The sequence below is a fragment of the Tupaia chinensis genome, unplaced genomic scaffold (genome assembly GCF_000334495.1).
Source record: "Tupaia chinensis unplaced genomic scaffold, TupChi_1.0 Scaffold000523_1, whole genome shotgun sequence".
NCBI classification, from domain to species: Eukaryota; Metazoa; Chordata; class Mammalia; order Scandentia; family Tupaiidae; genus Tupaia; species Tupaia belangeri.
Window position 1 is genome coordinate 1297602 of NW_006160036.1, and position 27535 is coordinate 1325136.

A 27535-nucleotide genomic window follows, 5' to 3' on the forward strand; every position below is an offset into this window, starting at 1 on the left:
GTTCCTTCCCTCCCAGACCTCTTAATTTTTGTTTGTTTGTTTGTTTTGCCTTTTTTTAAGATTTTTGACCATAGCAGGACCAGAAGATAGTGTAATGGTTACATCTTTGGACTCCCACCTAGTCGACTGTGGTTTGAGTCCTGTATCTCGTGACTTAAAACTCTCGCTGGGCATGAGTGTGTGCATGCCTAAAATTCTGAGAGGAGAGGGGATTGCAGCATAACCATCCTCCTGGGGGTGATATGCTTCCTGTCTCTGTCCTTCCAATGAGTACATGTACCCTATGGCAAAAATCTTTCTTAAAAAGATTTTTTTTGCCATAGGGCACGTGGGCTTGCCAAAGAGAGAGAGAGACAGAGACAAAGTGAGAAATCATTTCCCTGGGGAGATGGCCGTGCCTGAATCCTTTCTCCTCTATTCTGCTCTTGAGATTTTGGGCACAAACACATATGCTTGTGTCATTTTCAAGCTTCCAGGTCTGGACTTGAACTGCAGTCAGCCATGTGGGAATCCAGTGCCTTAACCACCATGCCAAATACTGGCCCCCAGAGCTCTTAATGTTAAAGGGCCAGGCTCCACCCTTAGTCTTCTCTTCTTTGCCTATACTTACTCCCTTGGTTATCGTATCTTATAGTCTCAAGGTTTCAAATATAATCTACATTCCATTGATTCTAAAATGTACATGTGTGTGTGTGTGTGTGTGTGTGTATGTCTAGCTCAGACCTGTCTTCTGAATACTTTACTCATACATCTTCAACTACCTACTCAATGTGTCTAAAACTGAACCCTGATCCTTCCTCCTATCCCAAACCTGCTTCACCTAGAGACTTTCCCAACTCAATTGATAATAAACTTATTTTCACAGTCACAGAAACAAAAATGCTAGAGGGTCATCAGAAAATCATGCTGCCTCTATCTTCAAAATATATGCAAAATCTTTCCTTTACCACCTTAACTATTCAAGTTGCCATCCTCTCTTCCCTCAGCTTACTGCAGTAGGTTTCCAACTTGTACCCCTGTTCCATCTGAGATACACACAGTGCCTCGGCAGTATGTTCTCAACACTGCAGCCAGAGCGTTCTTTTTGCCCTCCTTTGCTCTAAATTCTCCAGAAGCTTCTCTCTCTCTCTTTTAAAATTTTATTATAGGGGCCAACAGTTGGTGTGGTGGTTAAGGTGCTAGATTCTCGTGTAGCTGACCGTGGTTCCAGTCTCAGACCTGGTGGCTTTCTCTCGCTCGCTCTCCCTTTCTGCCTCCCTCTGGTAAGCACACATGTCTTGTAGAAAATTAAAAATAATAATAATGATGATAAATAAAATTAAATCTTTTAAAAAGTAAAAATTTGTAATAGGGCACGTGCACTTGCCAGAAAGACAGAGGTGGGAGGGAAGTGAGAAGGCATCCCGCCCCCCAGGATAGATGGCTATGCCACAGTCCCTTTTTCTACATTCTCTGGGGATTTTGAGCACCCGCGTACATGCTCCCAGTGTGTTTTTTAAACTGCCCTCAGAGAAAAATCCTGAATCCTTTCAGTCACCTACAGGGCCTGTCAGGATCTCCACCACCACTCCCCCTGGGCTGTTATCTCTCTAGCCTCAGTCCTCAGTGCTCCTCAGACATGCCAGACATGGTCCTCCATGGGGTCTTTATACTAACTGTTCCCTTGGTTCCTTGTATGCTCTTGTGCAGATACCCACATGACTGATGCCTTTACCTTCCGGTCTTTGCTTGAATGCCACCATCTCACTTGATCACCTTTTTAAAAATTAAAATCTGCCATTATCCCTATTATTCTTTACTTCTCTTACTTTACTTCTCCCTTAGCATTTATGACCTTCTTTTTCTTTTTTCAGAGATTTTTGCCTCAGGCATGTGTGCTTGCTGGAGAGAGACAGACAGTAACAGGGAAAGTGAGAAGTCACCCCCCCACCCCAGGGGGAATAGCCATGCCGCAATCCCCTCTCCTCCACGTTCCTCCCGGGATCTTAGACATGCACACACACATACCCAACATGTGTTGCAAGCCGCCAGGTCCAGGACTCAGACTGTGGTGGGCCATGTGGTAGTCCAGTAATGTAATCTCTACACCATCTGCTGGTCCTGCATTTATGACCTTCTAACATAATTTATCATTTACACCGACTATAAACTTCACAAGGGAGGGACCCTTGTCTTTGACCTTCTGGCATATCCCAAACATCTGGGATATACTACCATATACTTACTAAACCTGTCAATAACTGTTTGTCAAATGAGTGAGTGAATCATAGTTCTCTCTGACATGGACCCAAAATTCCTTGACTGTCCTTCATTCAATTTGCTTATTCAAGACGGTAGTATAATAATGTAGGAATAGTAATGGGGTAATGATTGGGGTCTAGCATGGGAATGACTGGGGTCTAGCATAGTAATTGGGGTCTTGCTATTTGTGTGACAATGGGCTAATGATAGTTGTGTTGGCTTTGCCAAAGTTTATTAAGCTATATATTTATAACATACTCATTTTCTTGTATGTATATGTGAATTTAAGAAGTTTCCTGTAATCTGACTCTCTGAAGATAACTGCTACTAACATTATAAAAAATGCCTTTGCATCTTTTTTTTTTTTTTTTAAATTAGGAGATATGCTTGCAAAGTATCGAGAACCTTTGATCCACACTTTCCTGAGAGGAGTGAGAGACCCAGATAGTGCTCACAGGGCCAGCAGCTTAGCCAACCTTGGAGAACTGTGCCAACACCTGGACTTTCTGCTTGGTCCTGTGGTCCATGAGGTACTATACATTGACTCCTTTCTCTAACACTTGTTTTCACTTGAACCTACAATATAGCTTGGGGTTGGGAATCAGGAAACCTCTATTTTTTTGTTGTTATTGTTCTTTTTGTTTCTTTTAGTTTGCCATAGGATGCCTACATTCACTAGAGACAGAGAGAGAGAAAGAGAAAATGAGAAAGCAATTCCCCCAGGGAGTTGGAGTTGGGCAGTGGCCACACTGTGATCCCCTCTCCTCCATCTTTCTCTCAGGATCTTGGGCACGCACACATACACACCAGACAGCATGTCCCTCAAGCTGTCTGGTGAAGGACTTAAATCACACAGTCAGCCATGTGGGATCAGCCACCTCAATCACCATGTCACGGGCTGGCCCAAGACCTGTGTTTTTTGTTTCTAAGTTCATTTTTGTTTTTATTTCATGAAAGATATGAAAGACAAGAGGATCAGCAGGTGGTATGGAAGTTAAGGCTGCTAAATTCCACATGGCTGACTATGCAGTTCGAGTCCTGGACCCAACAGCTTGGAAAACACACAAGGCATGTGTGCATGCATGCCCAAAATCCTGAGAGAGTGGAAAAGAATGGATTGTGACATGGCCATCCCCGCTGGAAGGGGGGGTTCTTTTTAAAAAAATTTTTTTAGAGAGAGTTTTTTGCCATAGAGTATGTGTGCTCACCAGAGAGACAGAGACAGAAAGCAAGAAATCACCCTTTAGGGGGATGGCCACGCCACAGTCCCTTCTCCTCTGTCTCCTCTTGGGATTTTGGGCACATATGCACACACACCTGGCTTGAGTTTTAGGCCACCAGGTCCAGGACTCAAACTACAGTTGGCTACGTGGGAATCCAGCCATGTAACCACTATACATCTGCTAGTCCTGTGTTTTCTACTTTCTCTCTCTCTCTCTCTGTCTTTCTGATGAGTGCATATGCTCTATGGCAAACCAAAGAAAAAAAGAAAGAAAGACAGCACCCTCAGTAGGGCCTTATGCCATGATCCCCACCTCTAGCCTTTTCCAACTAGCCAGGGCCATCAGCATGTACTCCTAGTGTGTGCAGGCCTTCCCGGGAACTGAATCCCCCAAACTTCCATATTACTTCCAGCGTTAGCAGAGTTTCACACTACCATTGCACCACCCAAGCTGAACCTACGAGACTTGTGTTCTTTTTCGGGATCTGCTACTGCCTTCCTATGGGATAGGGCAAGTAAGTCATTTAACTTCCCTTGGCTTTGTTGGCCTCATATATATATATTAAAAGTTATATTATTAAGAATTTCTCAGGGACCAGCAGTTAGCGTAATGGCTATGTCGCTGGACTCCTACGTAGTCAACCATGGTTCATGTCCCGGACCCGGTGGCTTAAAACTCACGCCGGGCACGTGTGCGTGCGTGCCCAAGATCCTGAGAGGAGAATGGAGGAGAAGGGATTACGGCGTGACCATCCCCCCTGGGGGGTGATTTCTTGCTTTCTGTTTCTATGTCTCTCTCTGTCTGTCTGGTGAGCACACGTGCCCTATAGCAAAAACCTCTCCAAAAAAAAAAAAAAAGATTCCAAGGTAGCTAACAGAATTTTAAAAGTTTGGAAGAGGGATAGATAGACATTTACCCTGGGTGTCTGGGCTTTCTCTGAATCTTCTCTCAATTCACAGGAAAATCTCAGGCAAATACTCTTGACCCTCTTTGGTCACTGATGTCATATGTTCAAGAAGATTGTTCGTTTGTTCGTTCTTTCTTTCTTTCTTTCTTTCTTTCTTTCTTTCTTTCTAAGAGAGATTTTTCCTATAAAGGCACACGTACTCACCAGATAGACAGAGAGAGACAGAAAGTGAGAAATCATTTCCCTGGAGGATGACCACACTGCGATCTCTTCTCCTCCATTCTCCCCTTGGGATCTTGGGCACTCACGCATAGCATTCATTGTAAGTTTTAAGCTGCTGGATCTGAGACTTGAACTGTGGTTGACTGTGTGGAGTCCAGCAATGTAACCATTATGCTTCTGCTGATACCTAGAAGATTGTTGTTTTGTTTTGTTTTTACCAGAAAAATTCTAAGCTCCATATTTCACTCACTATTGATAGCCAGTACCTGGTACATAGTAGTTATTCTATAAATAATTATTGAAAGGGTGAATGGACACCCAGAATAATAGCCATACAAAGCATTGGCGCTGGAAGCAACTCTTATTTTCAGAGTTTATGATTTAATGAAATGTGCATATTGCTGTTGTTTTCTATAAATATCTTCCTCTAACCTCTTAAGTTTTATCTTTTCCTTGTTTTTATTTAATCATGTGTATATCTTGAGTACCCACTCTGTGCACCTACTATGCTATTTATTTACAGGTAATCATGGGCAGAAAAAGTGTAGTTAGTTTGTACCCAAGAGTTTTTTTTATAACCAGTGTCCTTGACCATCTTAAATCTTTTTTGGGGACCAGCAGGTGACGTGGTGGTTAAGAGCAGTGGACTCCCACATGACCGACTGTATTTTGGGTCCTGGACCTGGTGGCTTACTTTCTCACTTTCCTTCTCTCTCTCACTCTGTCCCTCTTTGATCAAATTAAAATAAATAGATGAATAAAGTTAAATAAAATAATTCTTAAAAAGATCATCTTTGGAAGAAGATGGCTTATAAATTATAAATAAGCAAATAAATTTCTGTTTAATCTTTTTATTTACAGAAGATTGAGATCTTTCATCTAAAGCACATAATGTTACAGGAGCAAGAACTCAGAGAACTCTGACACTGGTTTCTTTTACGGTGTTCAGTATGTAGAACTGACCATACTAAACCTTAGATCTTAAGAAACACCTACTGAAAGAGAATTTTCTTCAGTATTTGTGTTATATCAATAAGTAGAGAAGCACAAAGTTGACCCTAACCCTAATCCAGTACATTCGCATCTGTGGTATTTTCTCATTCCTGAGCTTTACAGATTTTGCTTTATAGATTATAAAGGCTACTCTTGTCATTAATCTTGAACCAGCATTTTCAGGGAAGTTATATATCATTCACTTCCTTCCCCCTATCTCTTCCTTCAGGGACAGACATGCACATCTCTATCTCTAACTTTTTGTATTCCTTTTTAAATAATTTAGAAACCATGATTAGCACTTACTTAAAACTCAAAGTGTACATGAACCACCTTTGGTTGCTGTGGATGGCACCTGTCAGATCTCTTCTATAGAGATGTTAACTTGAAGCATTAAAATAATGCCTTTGTGGGTCTGTTTGGTTACCTTGTCTAAAAAATTTCAGCTTCTCTGGGTCAAATACTGAAATGATTCCCAGGTTTTTTTTTTCTCTTTTTTTTGATCTCTTTACATGACTCAAACCAAAGTGAACCATAAACATTTTTTTTTTGAACCATAAACTTTGAACTGAAACAAATTTGCTGAACCATGATCTGAACCAAACCCAAATATTATTTTTAATAACAGCCTTACTGAGATATAATTCACATACCATACAATTCACCCATTAACATATACGATTCAGTGATTTTTAGTACAGTCACAAAGTTGTGCTAGCATCAAGAAAATTTTAGACAAAGCCATGAACTACCTAAAATTCCCCTCCAGATCTCCAAGTGGATCAGATCCGATTTGACAGGATAACATTTTCTAAAACTAATGAATCTAAATAATACCTGGACATAATGATCTCTGAACCCAAATGCTGGGACCATATTTCTTTTTGAATCCTTAGACTCGTCTCTTTCTTTCAAGGAAACTGTAGCATGCTGGCAACATATGATTTACTGTCAAAAGTGTAAGAAAAATTTCTTAGTTTGGTTGATTAAGAAGAGTGAGCAAAAGTAGAGTTAGTAACATTCAGAAGTGCCATCTTTTTGGAGACTCACCTGAACTGTTGAAAGAGAACCAATTTGCCAGGCACACTTGGAGATGGCAGTAAAGGAGGGCCCAGATCCATCATTTGCTTACTTGTGTTCATTTAAGCAAATGACTTAGACACTGAGCTCACTTTATTGATCTAGAAATGGGATTAAAATATCTACCATACAGGATTGTTACAGGGATCTAGAGAAATTATACATGTTTAATATAATGATTTATTCAGTAGTTTTTATTGAGAGCTTACTACATGCCAAGCAATCTTTTGTTTGTTTGTTTGTTTGTTTTTTGGAGAGGTTTTCACTATAGGGCGCGTTTGCTTGCCAGACAGACAGAGACATAGAGACAGAAAGCGAGAAATCACCCCCCAGGGGGGATGGCCACGCCGCAATCCCTTCTCCTCCATTCTCCTCTCGGGATCTTGGGTACGCACGCACACACGCCCGGCGTGAGTTTTAAGTCACTGAGTCCAGGACTTGAACCGCGGTCAACTACGTGGGAGTCCAGCAACATAGCCATTACGCTAACTGCTGGTTCCCCCAAGCAATCTTTTGGACAGCAAAGACATTCTGCTCTTCAAAATGGACAGTGAGTCCCATCTTCATGAAGCCTCTATTCTAGTGAGAGGAGATGGACAATAAATAATGTACGCACTTGATCAGTAACAGAAATATTACATTAGACATTGACAAGTGCCATGGAAAAAAGACAAATTAGATTAGGGGAAAGGTGATTTAAGATTGTCATATTCAGGGCCGGCAGGTGGTGTGGTGATTAAGGAAGGGACTGAACTCCTACATGGCTGGCCATGGTTCAAGTCCTGGACCTGGCAGCTTGCGTTCTCACTTTCCCTCTCTTTCTTCCTGTCTCTCTCGCTGGTCAAATTGAAAATGATAATGATGAATAAAATTAAATAAACTAATTCTTTAAAAAAAAAAAAGGTAAAAAGATTGTCATGTTAAGAGGCTTCAGGGTTAAATAAGGTAGCCTGCTAAGCCTCATTGAGAAGGTAATATTTGAGTAAAGATTTTGTAAAAGAATTATGTATTTAGTTTTATTTATTATTATTATTACTATTTAATTTGACCAAAGAGAAAGAGAAGGAGAGGGAGTGCGAGAAAGCAAGCCACCAGATTTGGGACTTAAACTACAATTGGTCATGTGGGAGTTCAACGTCCCAGCCACCTGCCACATGCTGGCACCAAGTAAACATATTTTTTAAAAATTTTGCTGGAGGGCGTATGCACTTGCCAGAGACAGAGAGAGGGTAAAAGTACTTTCCAGTGGGGCATAGTCATTCTGCAATCCCTTCTCCACCATTTCTCTTTCTCCATCCTGTCAGGATGCACGCACATATGCCTGTCATGTTTTTCAAACCACTGGGATCAAGATTCAGATCGCTTGATCAGCCGTGTGGGATCCAGCTCTCTTAACCAGTAGGCCATGGGACTAACCCTTGAGTAAAAACTGTTTGTTTTGTTTTGTTTTGCTTTTTAATTAATTTTTTTACATTCATTCACTGAACATCATCACAGCATACAAAATGTGATTTCCCTTGCAGAATACACTGTATATTGGCTTAATCATACATGTTATCATCAACAATTTTCCATTTCTCATTTCTTATATTTTTGTTGTTGTTGTTTCCCTATTTCTTTTGTTTTTAATTCATTATAGGATATGTGTACTTGTCAGAGAACCGGGGAGAGAGGGAAAGTGAGAAAACACACTATATTCCCTTCTCCTCCATTCTCCTCTCAGGATTTTGGGCATAGATACACATGTGCCTGGTGTGATATTCAAGTCATTGGATCTGGAACTCAAACCACCAGTCAGTCTTGTGGGATATAGCGTCTTAACCTCTACACCACCTGCTGGCCCTTTCTTTTAAAAAAGTTTATTTAATTATTTATTTCATGAGAAAAAGAGACAGAGAATAACTGAGACAAACACCCCCAACAGGGTCTCGATGCCATACTCTATCTGCAGCCACAGCCAACTCCAGATCATAAATATACTGTGTGCCTGGTGTTTTGAGGGAAGTGTCTGGATACAAACCTGAAACTTCCCCCTGTGGTCAGCCTTGCAGAGCACTGTGTTTTACAGCTGGCCCCAACATTTTCTTTTTCTGTATTAATATTTTTCCTCTGGGGCCAGCAGGTGGTTAAGACATTGGATTCCCATATGGCCAACCACAGTTCCAATCCCAGACCTGGTTGTTTTCTTGCTCTCCCTCACTCTGTCTCTCTCTTTCTCCTGTCTCACTCTGGTGAGTGCATATGCCATTTAGCAAATTAAATGAATAGTAATAATAATAATAATAATAAAGAAAATTAAATCATTCTTAAAAAAATAAAGATTTTTCTTCAAGAAACAACTTGGTCCTTTGAAGGGAGCTGATGATAACAATGATGAGAATTAACAGTAAGGAAACAAGAAGAACAGAATAACCAGTGTTCTTCAGACATCTCTAGTCCTGCATTTACCAAATACCTGCAATGTGTCAGGCCCTTTGTAAGGGGTTGGGGATACAGCCTGCCTTCTGAGGATGGACAGTTTGGTAGAAGATATAGGCGTCAATGATTACAATTACAGACCACTGGGGCAGGCACACACTTGACGAGCCCCTCGTTTGAGTTTGGGTGTTAACAAAGACGTCCTGGAGGAAAGACTCTTGGAGCTGGGAGATGAGTAGAAGTTGGTAGGCCAGGATGGCAAAGGTGACCATTTTAGCAGAGTGCAGTTTGCACAAAGGCACAGTGAGATGAGACAACTTGACATCTTTGAAGAACTCTAGGAAGATTCCAAAGGCTGGAGTGAACGAGCAGGAGTGGTAGGTTTGTTGGTGGCAAGAGCTGAGGCAGAAAAGGCCGACCAGGGCCAAATCACAAAGGCCATGTTACTTTGTGGCTTCCTAGCTCACATTGAGAATCAAGCATTGCTTATTTAGCCTTCTGAAATGAAGTGCAAATAGGTGGCAGACTGCCTCCCATGGGTGCTGACACAAAGTGCACCATTTGTGGCCCTGGAACTTCTTTCTGTTTCAACCTTAAAATCAAGTCGAGGAACTGCTGCTCTGGGTTACCTGCCTGGCCAACCCTTTGTCCAGTGCCTCCCCACTCCTAGAGACCTGCAACATTAGTCCCAGAAGTGTTTCTCATGATGATTAATACGTTGTGACCACAACAAAGGCAGAACCAATCTTTATTCACTTTTGCATTCCCACTAGCACCCTTCACAGTGCTTGGCATGTTGTGGGTGCTAAGTAAGTGACTGGTTAATATTGAGTGGAGAGGGGGAGGGTAAGGCTAGTTCGGAAAACAAGTTCCTACCTGTTTAAAAAAAAGTCATGATAGTAAGCACTTTATGCTCTTCTGAGTGCCTTATATATATCAACTGATCTAGTCCTACCTAACATAGGCAAAGAGAAGTAAGTTGCCAATATCATGCAAATAGGAAGTAGCAGGGCCAGGATTTGAATGCATGTGGTTGGTTCCAGAATGTGTGCTCTAATCCACTCCTGTATATTATCTCTCAATAAATGTGTTTTGCTCATTTATAAAACTGCCCACCAGATGAGAAAAGTTAAAGACAGGAAGGGTCATGTGACTTTATCTTATTAGAGCTCGCTTTTGGCTGTGAAACTTCTGAAGGCAATACATTCCCTCTGATTTGAAAAACCAGGTGTATTCTTCCCATATAATTTCTGTCTCTTCTTTTTAGATGTTTCTTCTTATGTAGCATCCCACACTTGCCTTGTCGTTGGTGCCAAACCAGCTACCTTGGATGGACTGCAAGTTTGAACATGTATGGACACCTGCCAGTCTTAGTCATTCAGCCATTGAGTCCTCTTATAGCCAGACAGCTCTAGTGTACTCACGTGAAAAGAGTGGGATGCTAGGCATGGCCCTTAAGTAGTTCTTCATTCATTTGCTCATTCATTCAACAAATTTTTAAAAAATTAATTTATTTACTTATTTCTTCCATGAGTGAGAGGGAGGCGGGAACACCAACAGGACATCATGATTCACCCCAGCTTCAACCAGTCTCAGATCATTGACATGTTTTACCACTGCACTATCATCCAGACTCTCAACAAATATAAATATGGAGTACTTACTATGTGCCAGTTGAACTATAGCCAAATCACATACTAGCTATTAGGGACCCAGCAATGAGCACAGCAGAGTTCCTATCCCCAAGGACCTGACATTCTGGAGAGGAGAGGTAGGCAATAACTAAAAATGCAAACAAATACCATGATGGGTCCAGCAGGTGGAGTGAAGGTTAAGGCATTAGATACCATACGACTGACTACATGGTTTGAGTCCTAGACCTGGAGGCTTGAAAATCATGGTAGGCGTGTGTACACATGTGCCCAAAATCCCAAGAGGAGAATGTAGGAAAAGGGATTCCGGAGTGGCCATCCCCCTGGGGGGATGACCTCTCTCTCTCTCTCTCTCTCTCTTTCTCTGGTGATTGCATGCACCCTCTGGCAAAAACAAAAAAAGAAGAAAGAGAGAGAAAGAGGAAGGAAGGAAAGAAAGAAAAATTGCAACTTCCTCTATGACAGTTCTTTTGATGGTCTATTGAAAGTTCTTGAAGTCTGTCATAGTCTCAGAAGTGCTTAGTTCCAACATGTACTGGTGGAGGAGGAATTTTAACTTTGGAGAAGTTTGTCTTTGATTGCAAACTGATGAACTTCTCCTATGGGTGTTTATCACTTGCCAAATATGCTAGAGGACACAGATAAACAGCCTAATCTCTTCCCTTCAGGAAATCTCAGTAGAGTGTGAAACACAGAGGAGTAACTAGACCGTAGACTAGAGCAATAAGATAAAGCAGTATGGGCCAACTGATGGCATGGTAGTTAAGGCAGCTGAATCTCACATGGCTGATTGTGTGATATGAGTCCTGGACCCAGCGACTTGAAAAATAGCTGGGTGCCTGTATGCACATCCCCAGAATCCTACGAGGATAGTAGAGAAGGGATTGCAACATGGCCATCCCCCCTGGTGGTGATTTCTCAATTTCTCTCGTCTCTCTTTCTCTCTAGCAAGTACATATGCATTATAGCAAGTTACAAATAAATAAATAAAGCAATGTAAGAAAGCAAGCACTCAGTGCTAAAGGAGCATGAAGCTGGGACCCTGTGTTAGACTTGTCAAGGCATCAGGGTCACATTGATCAAATAGCCAGGCAGAAGAAGAGGAGCAGCACAATCTATTTTAATGTAAAATTGACCACAAAAGCCCACATAATCTCTTCTAATATGATTTGATATGGGGCATTAATGTCTTCCTCTAGCTGTAGCTCTTGGGCATCTGAAGAAGGGAGTCCTAACTGTTCGGTGGTCCAAATTGGGGTGCTGTCTATGCTGGAACAGTGCTGGTGGGTAGGAAAGGAAAATAATGTATATGCTCACCCTTCTACAGTCTTTGTACTGGGAATTCAGGTTTTTCCTCTCTGTTAATATCAGGATTTAACCTGTTTCAAGAGCATTGCTATTTTTTTTTCCCAAAATTTATCCTTTTTCTTGTTGCTTGAAATCAAATCTTGGTATGCTCTTTTTATTTTTTACCACTCTCTATGAGAAGTAAATATGATTTAAGTGAACCACAGTGAAAAAGAGGCTGCTCTCAATTCAGCAAATGAGATGTTCCCCAGGTGACAAGGCCCTGGAGCAGTCTCCTAATGTGGTGTCCAGAATTCCTTACTCAAAGCTATATTTGATACAAAGCTACTCTTCTGATCCCACTGAATGATCTGAATTTATTACCAGTTCTGCCACAGTCGGGACAGTTTCCTAAGTGAGAGGGTTGTTCAGATTGAGGTACTGTAGAACCCTGAGAGGAGGACTTATGTAGATATTCTGAGAAAGCTCAAGCAGCCACCATGATTTCTTTCATGGCAGGTTGAATAAATAAGCCAAGCTCATGGAAATTATTGGTCATACTGCCCTAGCTGTCCAGCTTTCTTAGTTTATAGATTGTGTAGTTTCAGACAAGTTATTGGACCAACTATTAATAAATTTAACAAAGGAAAAGGGATAACAATGCAGTTGGAAAATTGAAATCATGCTTCCCTGATACTCTGGTACCTTCTCTCTTGGAATTTTCCAAAGTCAGTTTTTGGTAATCTTGCCATTTGTATTATCTTTATTTATTTAGTTCTGATTATGCTTTGTGTGTGCCAGCTGTTTGGAGAGTGATGTTTTTCCTTGTTTCTGTTGGCTTCTGTCAAGTGTTAAATTGCTAAAACTGACCTTTAATGTTTCCAAAGCAATCATCATCTTTCTCTCAGTATGGTTTTCAGAAGTGGAGATGATTTACATGATGCAGCAAGTTAAGAGAAAGCCTTCCGTATAGTATGGTTTATTTGAATAGGTACACTGACCCCCAGAGCATGTGACACAGAGATCACACAGAATGAATTTCTGCCCCTGGGAGGACTTAGAAAAAGAGAATAGAAAAATTACACCAATTCATAAGTTAGTAAATACCTTACATCATCTAGCTATCCTTCACCAAGGCTTTTAGGAGTGGAACCTAATGTTCCTTACGAAGCATGTCCTTGGGTTGGAGGTGAGAGAATAGCCATGGAGTGACTTATTCAGATCAGAGAGATGGAAGAAAGTGGCCATGCATCTACTGTTTGACCAGGGGACTGTCCCACGGGCCTGCAGGAGAGCAGCTTCATGAGCTAGTTCTAGAAGCTCAACCTGAACAGGCTCTCTGGATAATGTCTACAAGTCCATAGTAAAGTCCTGATTATCTAAAATATTAAAGAATTACTTAAATGTATGTATATATGTATTTATTATTTTTGACCAGAGAGAGGGAGAGGGAAAGTGAGAAAGCAAGCCACCAGGTCCAGCACTTGAACTGTGGTCAGCCATGTGGAAGTCCAGTTCCTTAACCACCACACCACCTACTGGCCCTACTCTAAAATATTTTACATGACCAACCATTATACATTCCATAGAATTTGTTCCTAGAAAGAGAAGTGTTGAAGATTCACATTCTTCTATTCTTGGACGTCTTTCTGATTGTTCTGGATGGCTGATTGCAGATGTGCTTGGTACAGTCTGGCACATAAATCACTAACAGCTTAAAGACAAGCAGGAGGCCATTCCAGCTGATCTCAGCAAGACTTGTACTAACCAGCTTCTCTCTCAGATACAGGTATTCAAGAATTGGACTTTTAGGGACCAGCAGTTAGCGTAATGGCTATGTCGCTGGACTCCCATGTAGTCGACCGTGGTTCGAGTCCCAGACCCGGTGGCTTAAACTCACGCCAGGCGCATGTGCGTGTGTGCCCAAGATCCCAGGAGGAGAATGAAGGAGAAGGGATTGCGGTGTGGCCATCCCCCCTGGGGGGTGATTTCTCGCTTTCTGTCTCTCTGTCTCCTCTGTCTGTCTGATGAGCGCACGCGCCCTATTGCAAAAAACCTCTCCAAAAAAAAAAAAAGAATTGGACTTTTAGAGAAAGCCTTCTTCCAGGCAGAATGCTTCTGTCTGAATATAGATTATTATTAATTTCTGATTGTGGAATTAATGCCCAACAGTCAGAACCAGCCTTATACTGAGAGCTGAGGCTGAAGCATGACCTGTTCCACCTAGTGAGGCAGAACAGAGATGGCAAAGGTAGACACCAACAGGGTTCTAGGCCAGGAAGCCTTGGTCTGCCAAACTTGGAAGCACGGTCCCAAAGCTAAACCTACAGGGAGGCAGGCAGGAGGCTCAGGAACTTCTCTCATTCCATGCCCCTGGCCTGACTTTCATACGTAAGTTATCAGAGTAAATAAGCTAAATTTTCATCTGTCATGAAGAACGTAGACCTAGCTCTAACTTGTTTCTCTGATTTCAGCTCTCACCTCGTAAATACTAAGCCTGAAAGTGGAGGTAGCTATTATAGCGTTGCCTGTTTGGAGGTCACCCAAGGAATTCCTCTTAGGACTGAATTGCTTCTACTGTTAATGCCAGAGGCATAAAGCTACTGTTGGCCTTGGGGTCAGGGGGTTCCAGGTCAAATGCAGAAGTAACCTACTCTTATTGAAAAATAGCCCCGAAAGAACTGAGTTTTTCTGGGATTTCCCTTTACTTGCCAGCTGCAAGTTTGTCTAATAGATGTACAATTTGATAAAATGCCAATGCGTCACAGATGCAATTATATTTAAAAACAAGCTACTTCTCTTCTAATCTCTCTGCCATTACTGATTAATTAGACACTTTGAACTATGCCCAACTGTTTTAAAGCTGTGAAAAATACAACCTGCATAGTTAAAATTTCTGCACTAGCCTATTTCCTCATTTGTGCCTGTATTCCCGATTCTTTCAACATAATATGTGTTTATCATGTTTCCAAACACACAATCTGACTATTTTCTTATCATGGTTAGAAATGCCTCCACTCTTGGCCAAGAAATACATGTACACAGTAAATTCAGTAACAAAAGTATGTGAGAAACCAACTGAATAATTTAGACGTGCCTTCAGAGTTTTACAGCTATCACTCACGTTTTCAAAATTTGTTTTCTCTTTTTAAATTTTGCTTGAGTGACTCAGAAAGATTTATTGTTGTTGTTATTAATCTCTCTTTATTGAGATTTTAGAATATTTTGGGGTCAAGCTGGAGCCAGGCAGCAGGGGCAGGGTGGCTGGTACAGGATATAGAAACTGTTTCATTTTATGACATGTAATTATTAGCTATATATCTGGCACCATATTTTGCAAATAATTTCCACTCTTTCTTTTCTGTTACAAAGGCCTATTACAGGCAAGGAGTCTCTGAAATTGGCCCCTGCTGACTCATGTGGGATGTACGCTAGATTTGTAAGGCTAGGACGTCTGGACATGCTGAAAAAGATCAGTTTAAATATTTATGTATTTCTATATCCCTGGGTTGAACCTTTCATTGATGGTATATTCATATTCATACCAGTCCTTGAACTTGGATTCCACTTTCGCTAAATCACCGTGGTCCTCAGTCCCTAGAAGGAGCTATGTTTTTTAGACTTTTTTCCTTCCATTTCATATTCTCTCTCTTTTTTTAAATTTAACTTTATTTATTTATTTATTTATTTATTTAAATTTGACCAGAGGGGGACAGAGTGAAAGACAGAGAGAGAGAAAGAGAGAGAGAGAGTGAGAAACCAAGCCGTCAGGTCCAGGACTTGAACTGTGGTTATGTGGGAGTTCAGCACTCTTAAACACCATGCCACCTGCAGGCCCCCTATTTGATATTCTTAAAGTGGGACAAGTAACAATTCTCTTACTTTTGAGGAAATATTCATATTTTGCCTAATCTTTGTAAAAATACAGATTTTATACTTGTATTTCTCCCCACTCCCTAACTTCCCTTGCAAATTCTGGGACTATAGCGTAATGGCTATGTCGCTGGACTCCCATGTAGTCGACCACGGTTCGTATCCCTTGCAAATTCTAAATCAGTTTGTTTTTTTCTAGAAAAGCCAAACTGCATCAAGATTTTTACTGCTAGATTTCACCCTTATTGTTTTTTTTTTTAGATTTCACCCTTTTTGGTTTATTTTGAAAGAATTATTTTATTGAACTTTATTTATTTTATTTATTTATTTTAAATTTGACCAGAGAGGGGGAGAGTGAGAAAGAAAAAGAAAGTGAGAAAGCAAGCTGCCAGGTCTAGGACTTGACCCCTAGTCAGCCATGTGGAAGTCCAGTGCCCTTAATCACCATGCCATCTGCCAGCCCCAATTTCACCCTTTTTTTTTTTTTTTGCAGATGAGGGAATCATCCACCCCTCTCTAATCCAGATTGCTCTTGATGAATGTGTAGTCAGTGGAACACAACTGAAAGGCTATAGGTAATTGCTCAATCCTGATTTTTATTGACTTCTTCCTTCACCCTTCTAGGTAACAGCTTGCCTGATTGCTGTAGCTAAAACAGACCATGAAGTTCAAGTGCGCAGAGCTGCCATCCACGTGATTGTGCTGCTGCTTCGGGGACTTAGCCAGAAAGCTACTGAGGTAAATTAGTCTCTTGATATTTGCAACTTCTCTACCTCTTTGTTTCTTGACTGTTTTTCAGTATTCCTTTTACCAAGGCAGACCTCCAATGTTTTGCCTAGATAGACTCATGCAGACGAATCAGTCATCAGGGATTTTGTAGCAAGAAAATGTTATGTTTTGTATCTCCAATAGCAATCTCTATTTCCTCTGTAGCGTATTGGGCAAACTACATACTAAACTGCTGCAGAAACACAAGAACACAAGTTTATAGATGAAGGCCCTGGATCCTCCATTTGCATCATAGGGACAGATTCCAGGGTGAGCTAGCTAGAACATATTAATCTGTCCTCTGGAGCCTAAACTTTAATGACTTGTCCTCCTGATTCATGTAATTATTCATGCTGAATTTCTTTTTTTTTTAAGATTTATTTAATTTTATTTATTATCATTATTATTTTTCAGTTTGACCAGAGAGACAGAGAGAGAGAGAGGGAAAATGAAAAAGCAAGCCACCAGGTTCAGGACTCTTAACTGCAAGTGGGAGTCTAGCACCTCAACCACCACACCACCTGTTGGCCCATGCTGAATTTCTAAAGGGCCTTATATAAAATGCTTCCTTTCTAACTGAGTTTAATCCATGAGATTTAGTTGCTGTATAAATTAAACTTTCTTCCTCCTTCAACTGAGTTTGACTGGATTTCTCCCCATTGTATGGCCAATATGGAAGAAAAAAATAAATATCCATATGTGTGTTAAGGGGACCAGCAGTTATCGTAATGGCTATGTCACTGGACTCCCACGTAGTCGACCGCTGTTCAAGTCCCGGACCCGGTGGCTTAAACTCAAGTCGGGCGCGTGTGGGTGCATGCCCAAGATCCTGAGAGGAGAATGGAGGAGAAGGGATTGCGGTGTGGCCATCCCCTCTGGGGGGGAAAAACCTCTTTAAAAAGAAAAAACCTTGGGGGGGAAAAACCTCTTGAAAAAAAAAAAAAAAAAAAAAAAAGAGTGAGTGACCATTAAATTAATTTTCTTCTTGACTTTAATGGAATTTCATTCCTTGTTGAATTCATATACAGAATTTACATTAATAATTCAGTTGCTGGCACCCACAATGCTTGTTTGTGGCTGGGGCCTTTTTGTTTTAAGGGGCGGGAAACCACTTTTATATTTAAGTGTCAGTGAAGCCATTATAAGAGTGATTGTTTTGTCTCAGACACAGACTTTATTTATGTTAGAATTTTACCATATCAAATTCCTTATGCCATTTTTGTACAAGCATAGACTTATTAGTCTTCCCCTTCTTTTCCTACACAGCCATATTTTCTTTATAAATAATCTACTGGCTTTTGCTTCAGTTCAATAGCTAAGTCATTGAATTTCCAAGTAATCACTTTCCTGAGCTTTTATCCTCAGGTGTATTTCTCTCCCTTTTCATCTGCCTTGTGTAGGTTAAGATATAGATTGAATGAGTTTATCTGGTATGTACAGGTTAAACTACAAGTTATAAAAACTCCCAATACTTAGGCTAGTCCTATAAGCACAGTGGTTAAAAGCTTTGCATGGGGAACCAGATCCTACACAGCCAACCACTGTTTGAGTTCAAGTCCTGGCAGCTTGTTGTAAAACATGCCAGGCATGTGTACTTGTGTCCCCCTAAACCCTAATGGGATGGAGAAATAGGGGAAAAAGGATTGTGATGTGACCATGCTTTGTTGGGGAGTGCTTTCTCTCGCTCTTTCTGGTAAGTACACTTTCCCTCTGGCAATGAAAAGAAAAAAACTTTAAGACCAAAACTCTTAGTTAGGGGGCCAGCAAGTGGTGTGGTAATTAAGGCGCTGGACTCACATAGCAGACTGTGGTTCAAGTCTCAGACTTGGCAGCTTGCTTTCTCACATTTCCTATGTCTCTCTCTCTCTGTCTGTCTCTGGTGGATGCACATGCCCTATAAGAAATTAAAATTATAATAATAAATGAAATTAAATAAATAATCCTTTAAGGAAAAAAAAATTAAAAACTCAAATACAATGGCCTAAACAAGTAGGGATTTGTTTTTCTCACATCATAAGAAATATGTAGGTAGGTGGTGTTAATGTTTTGCAACTCAGTGTCAACAGTGCCAATTTTTCTGTAATGCTTGTGACCTTTGTCTCATGGCTATAAGATAGCTGCTGCAACTCTGGCCACTATAACTGATTTAAATGAGTAAGAAAGAAGATGGGAGGACAACCTGGGGTGCTTTTGTATCCTTTATTGAGGGAATTAGAACAGTTTTCCAGAATTTTACAGCAGACTTCCACTTTGTTTCATTGGCCTGAACTGTCCTACTCCTAGCTGCAAGGGAGCCTGACAGTGTATTTAGTTGTCACACTGCTACTCTGAACAAAACTGAATTTGGGCTAGCAAGGCAGATATCAAGAAATGGATATTGGGGGAACCAGCAGTTAGCGTAATGGCTATGTCGCTGGACTCCCACATAGTCGACCGTGGTTTGTGTCCCAGACCCGGTGGCTTAAAACTCATGCCGGGCACGTATACATGCATGCCCAAGATCCCGAGAGGAGAATGGAGGAGAAGGGATTGCGGCGTGATCATCCCCCCTGGGGGGTGATTTCTCGCTTTCTGTCTCTATGTCTCTGTCTGTCTGGCGAGCGCACACGCCCTATAGTCAAAAACCTCTCCAAAAAAAGAAATGGATATTGGGTGGATGACTCAAACAAAGGAGAAGGGGGAAGAATGATCGGACTAACACATAAAAACTTACACAGGAGAATAGCTCAGTAATTGGGAGCACTAACCTGCAGAGTTTGGAGATTCCAGATTATTTTCTAGGGCCTTAAGTGGGATGGAGGACATGCAGATCATGACTCAGTAATTCATATAATTGAATAAAGTGCTATACAATACTTACTGCTCTTGTTAAGAATCTCCTGCAAGACGAGTTAAGAAATATCAGTGGGGCCAGCAGGTGGCATGGTGGTTAAAGATGCTGGACTCCCACATGGCTGACTGTGGTTGGAGTCCCGGAACCAGTGGCTTGCTTTCTCACTTTCTCTCTCTCTCTTGTGCTCATGCTCTCTATCCCTCTCTGGTCAAATTTTAAAATAAATAAATAAAGTTGGGACCAGCAGGTGGCATGGTGGTTAAAGATGCTGGACTCCCACATGGCTGACTGTGGTTGGAGTCCCGGAACCAGTGGCTTGCTTTCTCACTTTCCGTCTCTTTCTCTCTATGTCTCTCTCTGGTCAAATTAAAAATAGAATGAATGAATAAATAAAATAAAAACTAAGTAAATAAAATAAATAAAATTTAAAAAATAATAATAATAAGTAAAGTTAAATAAAAGAATTCTTTAAAAAAGAAAGAAAGAAATATCAGGTGTTTGGGACCAGCAGATGGTGTAATAGTTGTGTCGCCGGACTCCCACATAGTTGACTGTGGTTTGAGACATGGACCCAGTGGCTTAAAACTCATGCCAGGAGTATGTGTGTGCATACCCAGGAACCCAAGAGGAGGGTGGAGAAGAAGGGATTGCAGCATGGCTGTCCCCTTGGGCGGTGATTTTTTGCTTTTTGTCTGTATCTCTCTGGCTAGTCCTATAGCAAAAATCTCTCTCAAAAAAAAAAAAAATTAGTGTTTCTCTTTCATTATGAAGAACTTCAAAACTCTTGGCAAATATATCATTGTTATGTAAGTTATTAACTAGGGAAACAAGAACTCTAAACTGTCTTTGCAACGTATGTTTCTCTAAAATTATTTCAAAATAAAAAATTATTTACAAATATAAGTTATAGGGCTGACTCTGTGGCCCAGTGGTTAAAAAAACCAGATCCCACCTGGCCAACTGCATGATTTGAGTCCTGGACCCAGTGGTTTGAGAAACATGCTGAGCATATGTGCATGTGTGCCCATTCCTGAAAGGAGGGAGAGATGGAGGAGACGGGATTGTGGTATGGCCATTCTCCATAAAAGGGTGGGTGTTTTCTCCTCCCTTTCTCTCTCCTTTTTGTCTCTCTCTGGCAAGTGCATGCACCCTTACTAAGACTAAGAGAGATAGAGTCTGTGTGTGTGTGTGTGTGTGTGTGTGTGTGTGTGTGTGTGTGTGTCTGCATGCGTAAAGCAGAACAAAATGTGTGATTAGCAAAGTGAGAGAAGAAATATATAGGACCTCTATTCAGATCACTCACATCTGTGTGTGGCCAGTGAAAGCCACCCTGCTTGTCTTGCTTGTCTTAGCAGTACTAAAATAATTTGTAGCCATGGAAGATTTCTGTCACTTTGAAAAAAGCCACGTGTAGAGCCAGCAGTTGGTGCAGAGGTTAAGGCAACTGGATCCACATGGCTAACTTTGTGGTTCAAGTCCTGGACCTGGCAACTTGAAAAACACTCTGGGCACATGTGTATGCATGACCAAAATCCGAGGGTGAGAATGAAAGAGTAGGGATTGCAGCATGGCCATCCTCCCTAGGGAGTGACTTCTCAACTTTCTTCTATCTCTCTTCCTGTCTCTTTCTGGCCAGTTCATGAGCCCTATAGCAAATTGGGGGGGGGGGCAAAAAAGCCGTGAAAATGAAAAACCTCTCCCCTGTTCTTCAAACCATCTTTAGTCTGTACTCATTGAAACTTACAAATTGTGCTTATTCAGTGACTAAAGAAAGTAAATGGGATGGGATGAATGGTTGATTCCTCTTTCTGGTGCATCCTTGAGACCAGGTGTGTTAAATCTTGTAATCGTAGGTGTGATTACAATCAGGCTCACTTTAATGAGAAGCGGAGATAACCACAAAGCTTTCAATCTAGGATTTCTCTTTGCAGCTCTGTTTTGCCCCCAGGAAAGCTGAAATGAAAATGCCACTTTGTTGATGAATTTTTTTTTTCCTTTCTAATCACCATCTCTCAAGCTATCGAGTGCCAAAATGTAATACCAGGTTTCAGCGAATTTTCTGTTGCTTTTAGACAGGCTGGCCAAGGACATGTGGTTGTGGCAATTTGAAAAAGTGGTAGAAGTGTCCAGCAGGGGATGAGGTTCAGAAGATTAGGAGATGGGTTGGAATCTGAGAGGGAAGACATCACCAGCCCTAACTCATGAAGTAGTTGTTACTTCTTTCCTACTTGAAAGTAGCCAGAGTTTTGTATAGTTAATACATTATCCACATTGGAAGGAAAGACCACATTCACTTTCTTACTAAAAAACTTATTTTGGGGACCAGCAGATTGTGTAATGGTTATGTCTCTGGACTTCCACATGGCCGACTGCAGTTCACGTCCCTGACCTGGAGGCTTGAAACTGAAGCCAATCATGTGTGCATGTGTGTTCAAGATCCCGAGAGGAGAATGGAGGAGAAGGGATTGCAGTGTGGCCATCCCCTCGAGGAGTGATTTTTCGCTTTCTATCTCTCTGTTTCTCCATTGAGTGTACGCACCCTAAAAAATCTCCCTCTAAAAAAAGAAAGAAGGAAAGAAAAAAAAAAGAAAGAAAAGAAAAAGAAAAACTTTCTTTTTCTGCTTAGCCTTGTTTTTGCCTTATTGCGATATATGAAGCCTAGCAGGAACCAGAAGGAACCTCCTTTAAACTCTTTTCAACTTTCCCCTTGCTGAAAGGTAATTTTACTAGGAATATCCAAGACAGAAGGTATATAAAGTTCAGGCCTGAACTTTCAGTTGACTTCAGAGTTAATTAAGAACAGCCCTTCTAAACATGGAAAAGATGAGCTAAATGACAGAATGAGGAAATTGTGCTTAACTTCCCAGATCTTCCTGAGCTAGATCTTTGCATGTTGACTTGTTTAGTCTAAGTATTGTAGGTATTTAGAACATCATATCTATAAATTCATTCTAAAGACAGTAATTAATAGTAATAGCTGTCAGGCTGGCCCTCCCTCAAACAACAGCTATAAACTCTGAACACAATATAATGAGCAACTACTTGAAATCCCTAGAGAAGGATTAGAAGCAGGAAGATTCTTGTTTTTTTTTTTAAAGAATTATTTTTATTTAACTTTATATATTTATTTTCATTTGACCAGAGAGGAACAGAGAGAGGGGGCGGGGAATGAGAAAGCAAGCTGCCAGATCCAGGACTCATACTGTGGTTGGCCATGTGGGAGTCCAGTGCCCTTAACCATCATGCCACCTGCTGGCCCCCAGAAGCAGGAAGACTGTTTTTTTGAGAGAGAAATGTTTGCTATAAGGCACGTGTGCTCACCAGAAAGATAGAGGCAGAAAGAGAGAAAGTGAGAAATCACCCCCAGGGAGGATGACCACACTGCAATCTCTTCTCCTCCATTTTCCTCTTGGGATTTTGGGCACACACACACACACGCTCCCAGTGTGAGTTTTAAGCTGCTGGATCCAGGACTCAAACAGCAGTCAATGATATGGAAGTCCAGCAACATAACCATTATACCATCTGCTGGTCCCAGCACGAGGATTCTTAAACAAGGAGAGTCCTTATTTAGAAGAGAGGTGGTAAACAGTGAGGTCCCATTTCCTTGGATATTAACCTAGGGACAAGCATACTTGACAAGGCACAAAGAACAGTAGGGGCACTGGTGGAGAAATTACAGTCCATAAGTTTATTCGGTGTGATCTAGAACCAGGAGAACCAGAAGATTGAATCCAGGGAACCACAACTACAAGAGAAAGAGGAGCAATCCTATAAAGGAAAGATCCAGAGAAAGGATTCCCAAATTCTGACTCCTGAACTAAATAAGACAATCACTTGCTTGAAATACAAAATGGATCCAGTGGTGGCACAGGAATGGAGTATGATGCTCTGTAAGGCAACCCTACATGAGAATGTTCCAAGTTCAAGTCCAGAGATCTATGGGAGTATGCTGGGCACGAGCTTGTCCACATTTCAGGGCTGGCTGAAGTCTGGGCATAGATCGCGTTGTTATGACCCTGTTGAAGATGCTATCTTTCTCCCTTGCTCTCACTTATGGGAGAAATAAACTTTAAGGGGCCAGATGGTGGACTCCTACATGGCCGACCATGGTTCGAGTCCTGGACACGGCAACTTGCTTTCTCATTTTCCCTCTCTCTCTCTCTCACTCTCTCTCGCTCTTGCTCTGTCCCCCTCTGGTCAAATTTAAATAAATAAATAAAGTTAAAAGAATAATTCTTTAAAAAAGAAGAAATACACTTTTTAAAAAATCACTTATTGGAGAAGAATAGAATCAAGAGTCTCCATAATTTAATATTCATGATGTCTAGACTACTCAATATATAAAAAACCAAGAAGATGGAACATATTCTCAAGAGGAAAGAAAATCAGCTGAGACCAGCTCCAAGATACTCCTAATATTGAAATTATCAATGATTTTTAAAATTTAAGTTAGTATTTATTTATTTATCTTGGAGTGTGTGCACATGACCGTGAAAGAGAGAAGAAAGACAGAGAAACAGAGTCAGTCACCTCCCACAGGGTCCAATCACACTGCAATCCCCTTCCTCCAATCCTTTCCAGCATGTTGGATCTTGGTCATTTTATGTTTGACCGGCATGTTTCAGGCTGACCATACAGAGGATTCAAACCGCAGTTACCTATGGAATCTAACTTCTCCGTCTTTTTTTTTTTTTTTTTTTTTCCAATTCCCAGAGGATACATCTCGCCAGAGAGAGAGTAGGAGAAGAAGAAAGTACCTCCCAATGAGGCATGGCCACACATCTCTGTACATCTCTTTATCCTTTTGGGATTTTGTGCACACATGCACATGGACCTAGCATGTTTTTCTTTATTATTTTTTATTTTTTAAGAGATTTTTGCAGGGCCAGCAGGTGGCATAGTGGTTAAGGAGCTCGACACTCTCACATAGCTGACCACAGTTTGAGTCCTGGACCTGGTGGCTTGCTCTCTCACTTTCTCTCTCTCTCTCTGGTCAAATTAAAATAAATGTATGAATGAATAAATAAATAAAATTAAAATAATTTTTAAAAAAAGGTTTTTGCTATAAGGCACGTGCACTCACTGGAGAGACAGAAAGACAGAAAGTTAGAAATTACCACCCTGCCCCCCGCCCCCCATCCCCCCATCCACAGAGAGGGAAGACCACACCGCAGTCCCTTCTCCATCTCCTCTCAGAATTTTGGAGACACACACACACACCTGGTATGAGTTTCAAGTTGCTGGATACAACACAAGCTACTCCTCGGCCAGGATTTTAAAACAGATGTTATAATTATCCTCATGAAGTAAAGGAAAAATATCTTTGTAATTGACAAAATATAGGGACTCTCAGAAAAGAAATAAAAATTATTTTAAAAAGAGCCAAATCAGGCTATCCAGGTGGCCTGATGGTTAAGGTGGCTGGATCCCACAAGGCCAACAGTGCAGTTCAACTCCCAGACCCAGCAACTTGAAAAACATGCCAGACGAATGTGAGTGCATGCCCACAATCCCAAGAGGAGAATGAAAGAGAAGGGATTGCAGCATAGCCATCACTTTCTCTCCTTCTCTTTGTCTACAGCCAGCACACATACCTTATAGCAAAATTTTTAAAAAATAATAATTAAGGGACCCGCAGTTAGCATAATGGCTATGTCACTGAACTCCCATGTAGTCGACTGTGGTTCTAGTCCCAGACCCGGTGGTTTAAATTCACACCGGGTGCATGTGTGTACATGCCCAAGATCCTGAGAGAAGAATGGAGAAGAGATTGCAGCGTGGCCATCTCCCCTGGGGGGTGATTTCTCGCTTTCTGTCTCTCTGTCTCTCTCTGTCTTTCTGGCGAGCGCATGCACCCTATAGCAAAAACCTCTCCAAAAATAATAATAATAATAATAATTGTAAAACGGGGTGGCATGGTGGTTAAGCACTGGACTCCCACATAGCCGACTAAGACCAAGACCTAGGCCTGGCAGCTTGAAAATCACACTGGGTATATGCGCTTACATGACCAAAATCCTGAGAGGAGAATAGAGAAGGGACTGCAGCATGGCCATCACCCCCAGGGAGTGATTTCTCACTTTCTCTCTCTGTTTCATTCTGGCAAGTGCAAAGCCCTGGGCAAAAACCTAAAAGAAATATATTTTTTAAAGAGTCAAGTGAAAGTTCTAGAACTAAAACCTATAATACCTGAAATTTAACAAGAAATAATCAACTGAAATTCAAAACAGAATGGAGGGAACCAGCAATTAGCGTAATGGCTATGTTACAGGATTCCCACGTAGTCGACCATGGCTCGTGTCCCAGACCCGGTGGCTTAAAACTCACGCCGGGCACGTGTGCGTGCATGCCCAAGATCCCGAGAGGAGAATGGAGGAGAAGGGATTGAGGTGTGACCATCCCCCCTGGGGGGTGATTTCTGCTTTCTGTCTCTATGTCTCTCTCTGTCTGTCTGGCGAGTGCACCCAAAAAAAAAAAACCCCAAAAAAAAAAAAAAAAAAAAAAAAAAAAAAAACCAGAATGGAGATGATCAAGGAAGGAGGAAGTGGGGGCCAGCAAGTAGCATAGTTGTTAAGACGGTGGACTCTCCCACATGGCCGACCATAGTTCAAGTTCCAGACCTGGAGGCTTGAAAATGATGCTGGGTGCATGTGTGTGTGTCCCCAAAATCCCAAGAGAAGACTAGAGGAGGGAATGTGGTGTGATCATCCTTCCAGGGATTGATTTTTTACTTTCTTCCAGAAAGACAGAGAGAGATAGAGTGACAGAAAGCGAGAAATTATCCCCCAGGGGGGATGACCATGCTGCAGTCCCTCTCCATTCTCCTCTTGGGTTCTTAGGCATGCACGCACACACGCCCCATGTGAGTTTAAGCCACTGGGTCTGGGACTTGAACTGTGGTCGACTATGTGGGAGTCCAGCGATACAGCCATTACGCCAACTGCCGGTTCCCTTTAGTAACTTTCTTAAAGAATTGTTTATATTTTATTTTTATTTGTTTATTGTTATTCTTAAATTTGACCAGAGAGAGACAGAGAAAGAGACAAACGGAGAGTGAGAAAGCAAGCTTCCAGGTCTAGGACCTGAGCCGTGGTCAGCCATGTGGGCATCTAGCACCTTAACCACCATGCCAACCTGCCGGCCCTGTTTCTTACTTTCCTCTCACTATTTCTCTCTCTCTCGTAAGTACTTGCTCTATGGTAAAAACCTTAAAAAAAAAAAAAAAAAAAAAAGAATGATTTGAGGTTGACAATAACCCTAGATTTACCTAGGTAACCACTACTGCAGCTCTCTCCATAATTTATGTAAAGTTGACTTCCAAGAACTGTGAAGTACTTGAGAACTTTGAACATGGGTCTATAGTGACTAAGGATGACAGCGTTTTATATAGAAACTCTCTCTCTTGCTTTTTAATATTAAACGGTAATTCCCAGAGCATAGCTTTTCTTCCTTCTAATCCATAATTTTAGATGACAAAAGAATAATTTGCTTTCTACTCTGTCTAGTGGGAGATCAATGGTAGGTTTTAGAATTCATTTCTTCACAGTGATAAAAAGAAGTCTTAACATTAAGTAATTTCTTCAAAAATAAACAAAACCAGGGAACCAGCAGTTGGTGTAATGGCTGTGTCGCTGGACTCCCACGTAGTCGACCGTGGTTCGTGTCCCGGACCCGGTGGCTTAGAACTCACACCGGGTGCGTGTGCGTGCATGCCCAAGATCCTGAGAGGAAAATGGAGGAGAAGGGATTGTGGTGTGACCATCCCCTCTGGGGGATGATTTCTCGCTTTCTGTCTCTATGTCTCTCTCTGTCTGTCTGGCAAGCACACACGCCCTATAGCGAAAACCTCTCCAAAAAAAAAAAAAGAGAGATAATAAAAAAATAAACAAAACCAGGGCTGGCAGTTGGCATGGTGGTTAAGGGTGCTGTACTTCCACATTAGCTGATAGTGGTTCAAGTCCCAGACCTGGCGGCTGCTTGGTTGTTTCTCACTTTCTCTTTCTCTCTCTCTCTCTCTCTCTCTCTGTAAAATTAC

At 41.4% G+C, this 27535-nt stretch overlaps 1 protein-coding gene across 1 annotated transcript in view; it reads left to right on the top strand.

Moving 5' to 3' along the window:
• Positions 1–27535, top strand: part of TANGO6 (transport and golgi organization 6 homolog) — a 273346-nt gene that overhangs the window by 207277 nt on the left and 38534 nt on the right. Inside the window, 2 exon segments of the mRNA XM_014591005.1 lie at positions 2620–2771; positions 16521–16634. Coding sequence (XP_014446491.1) covers positions 2620–2771; positions 16521–16634 — 266 coding nt within the window.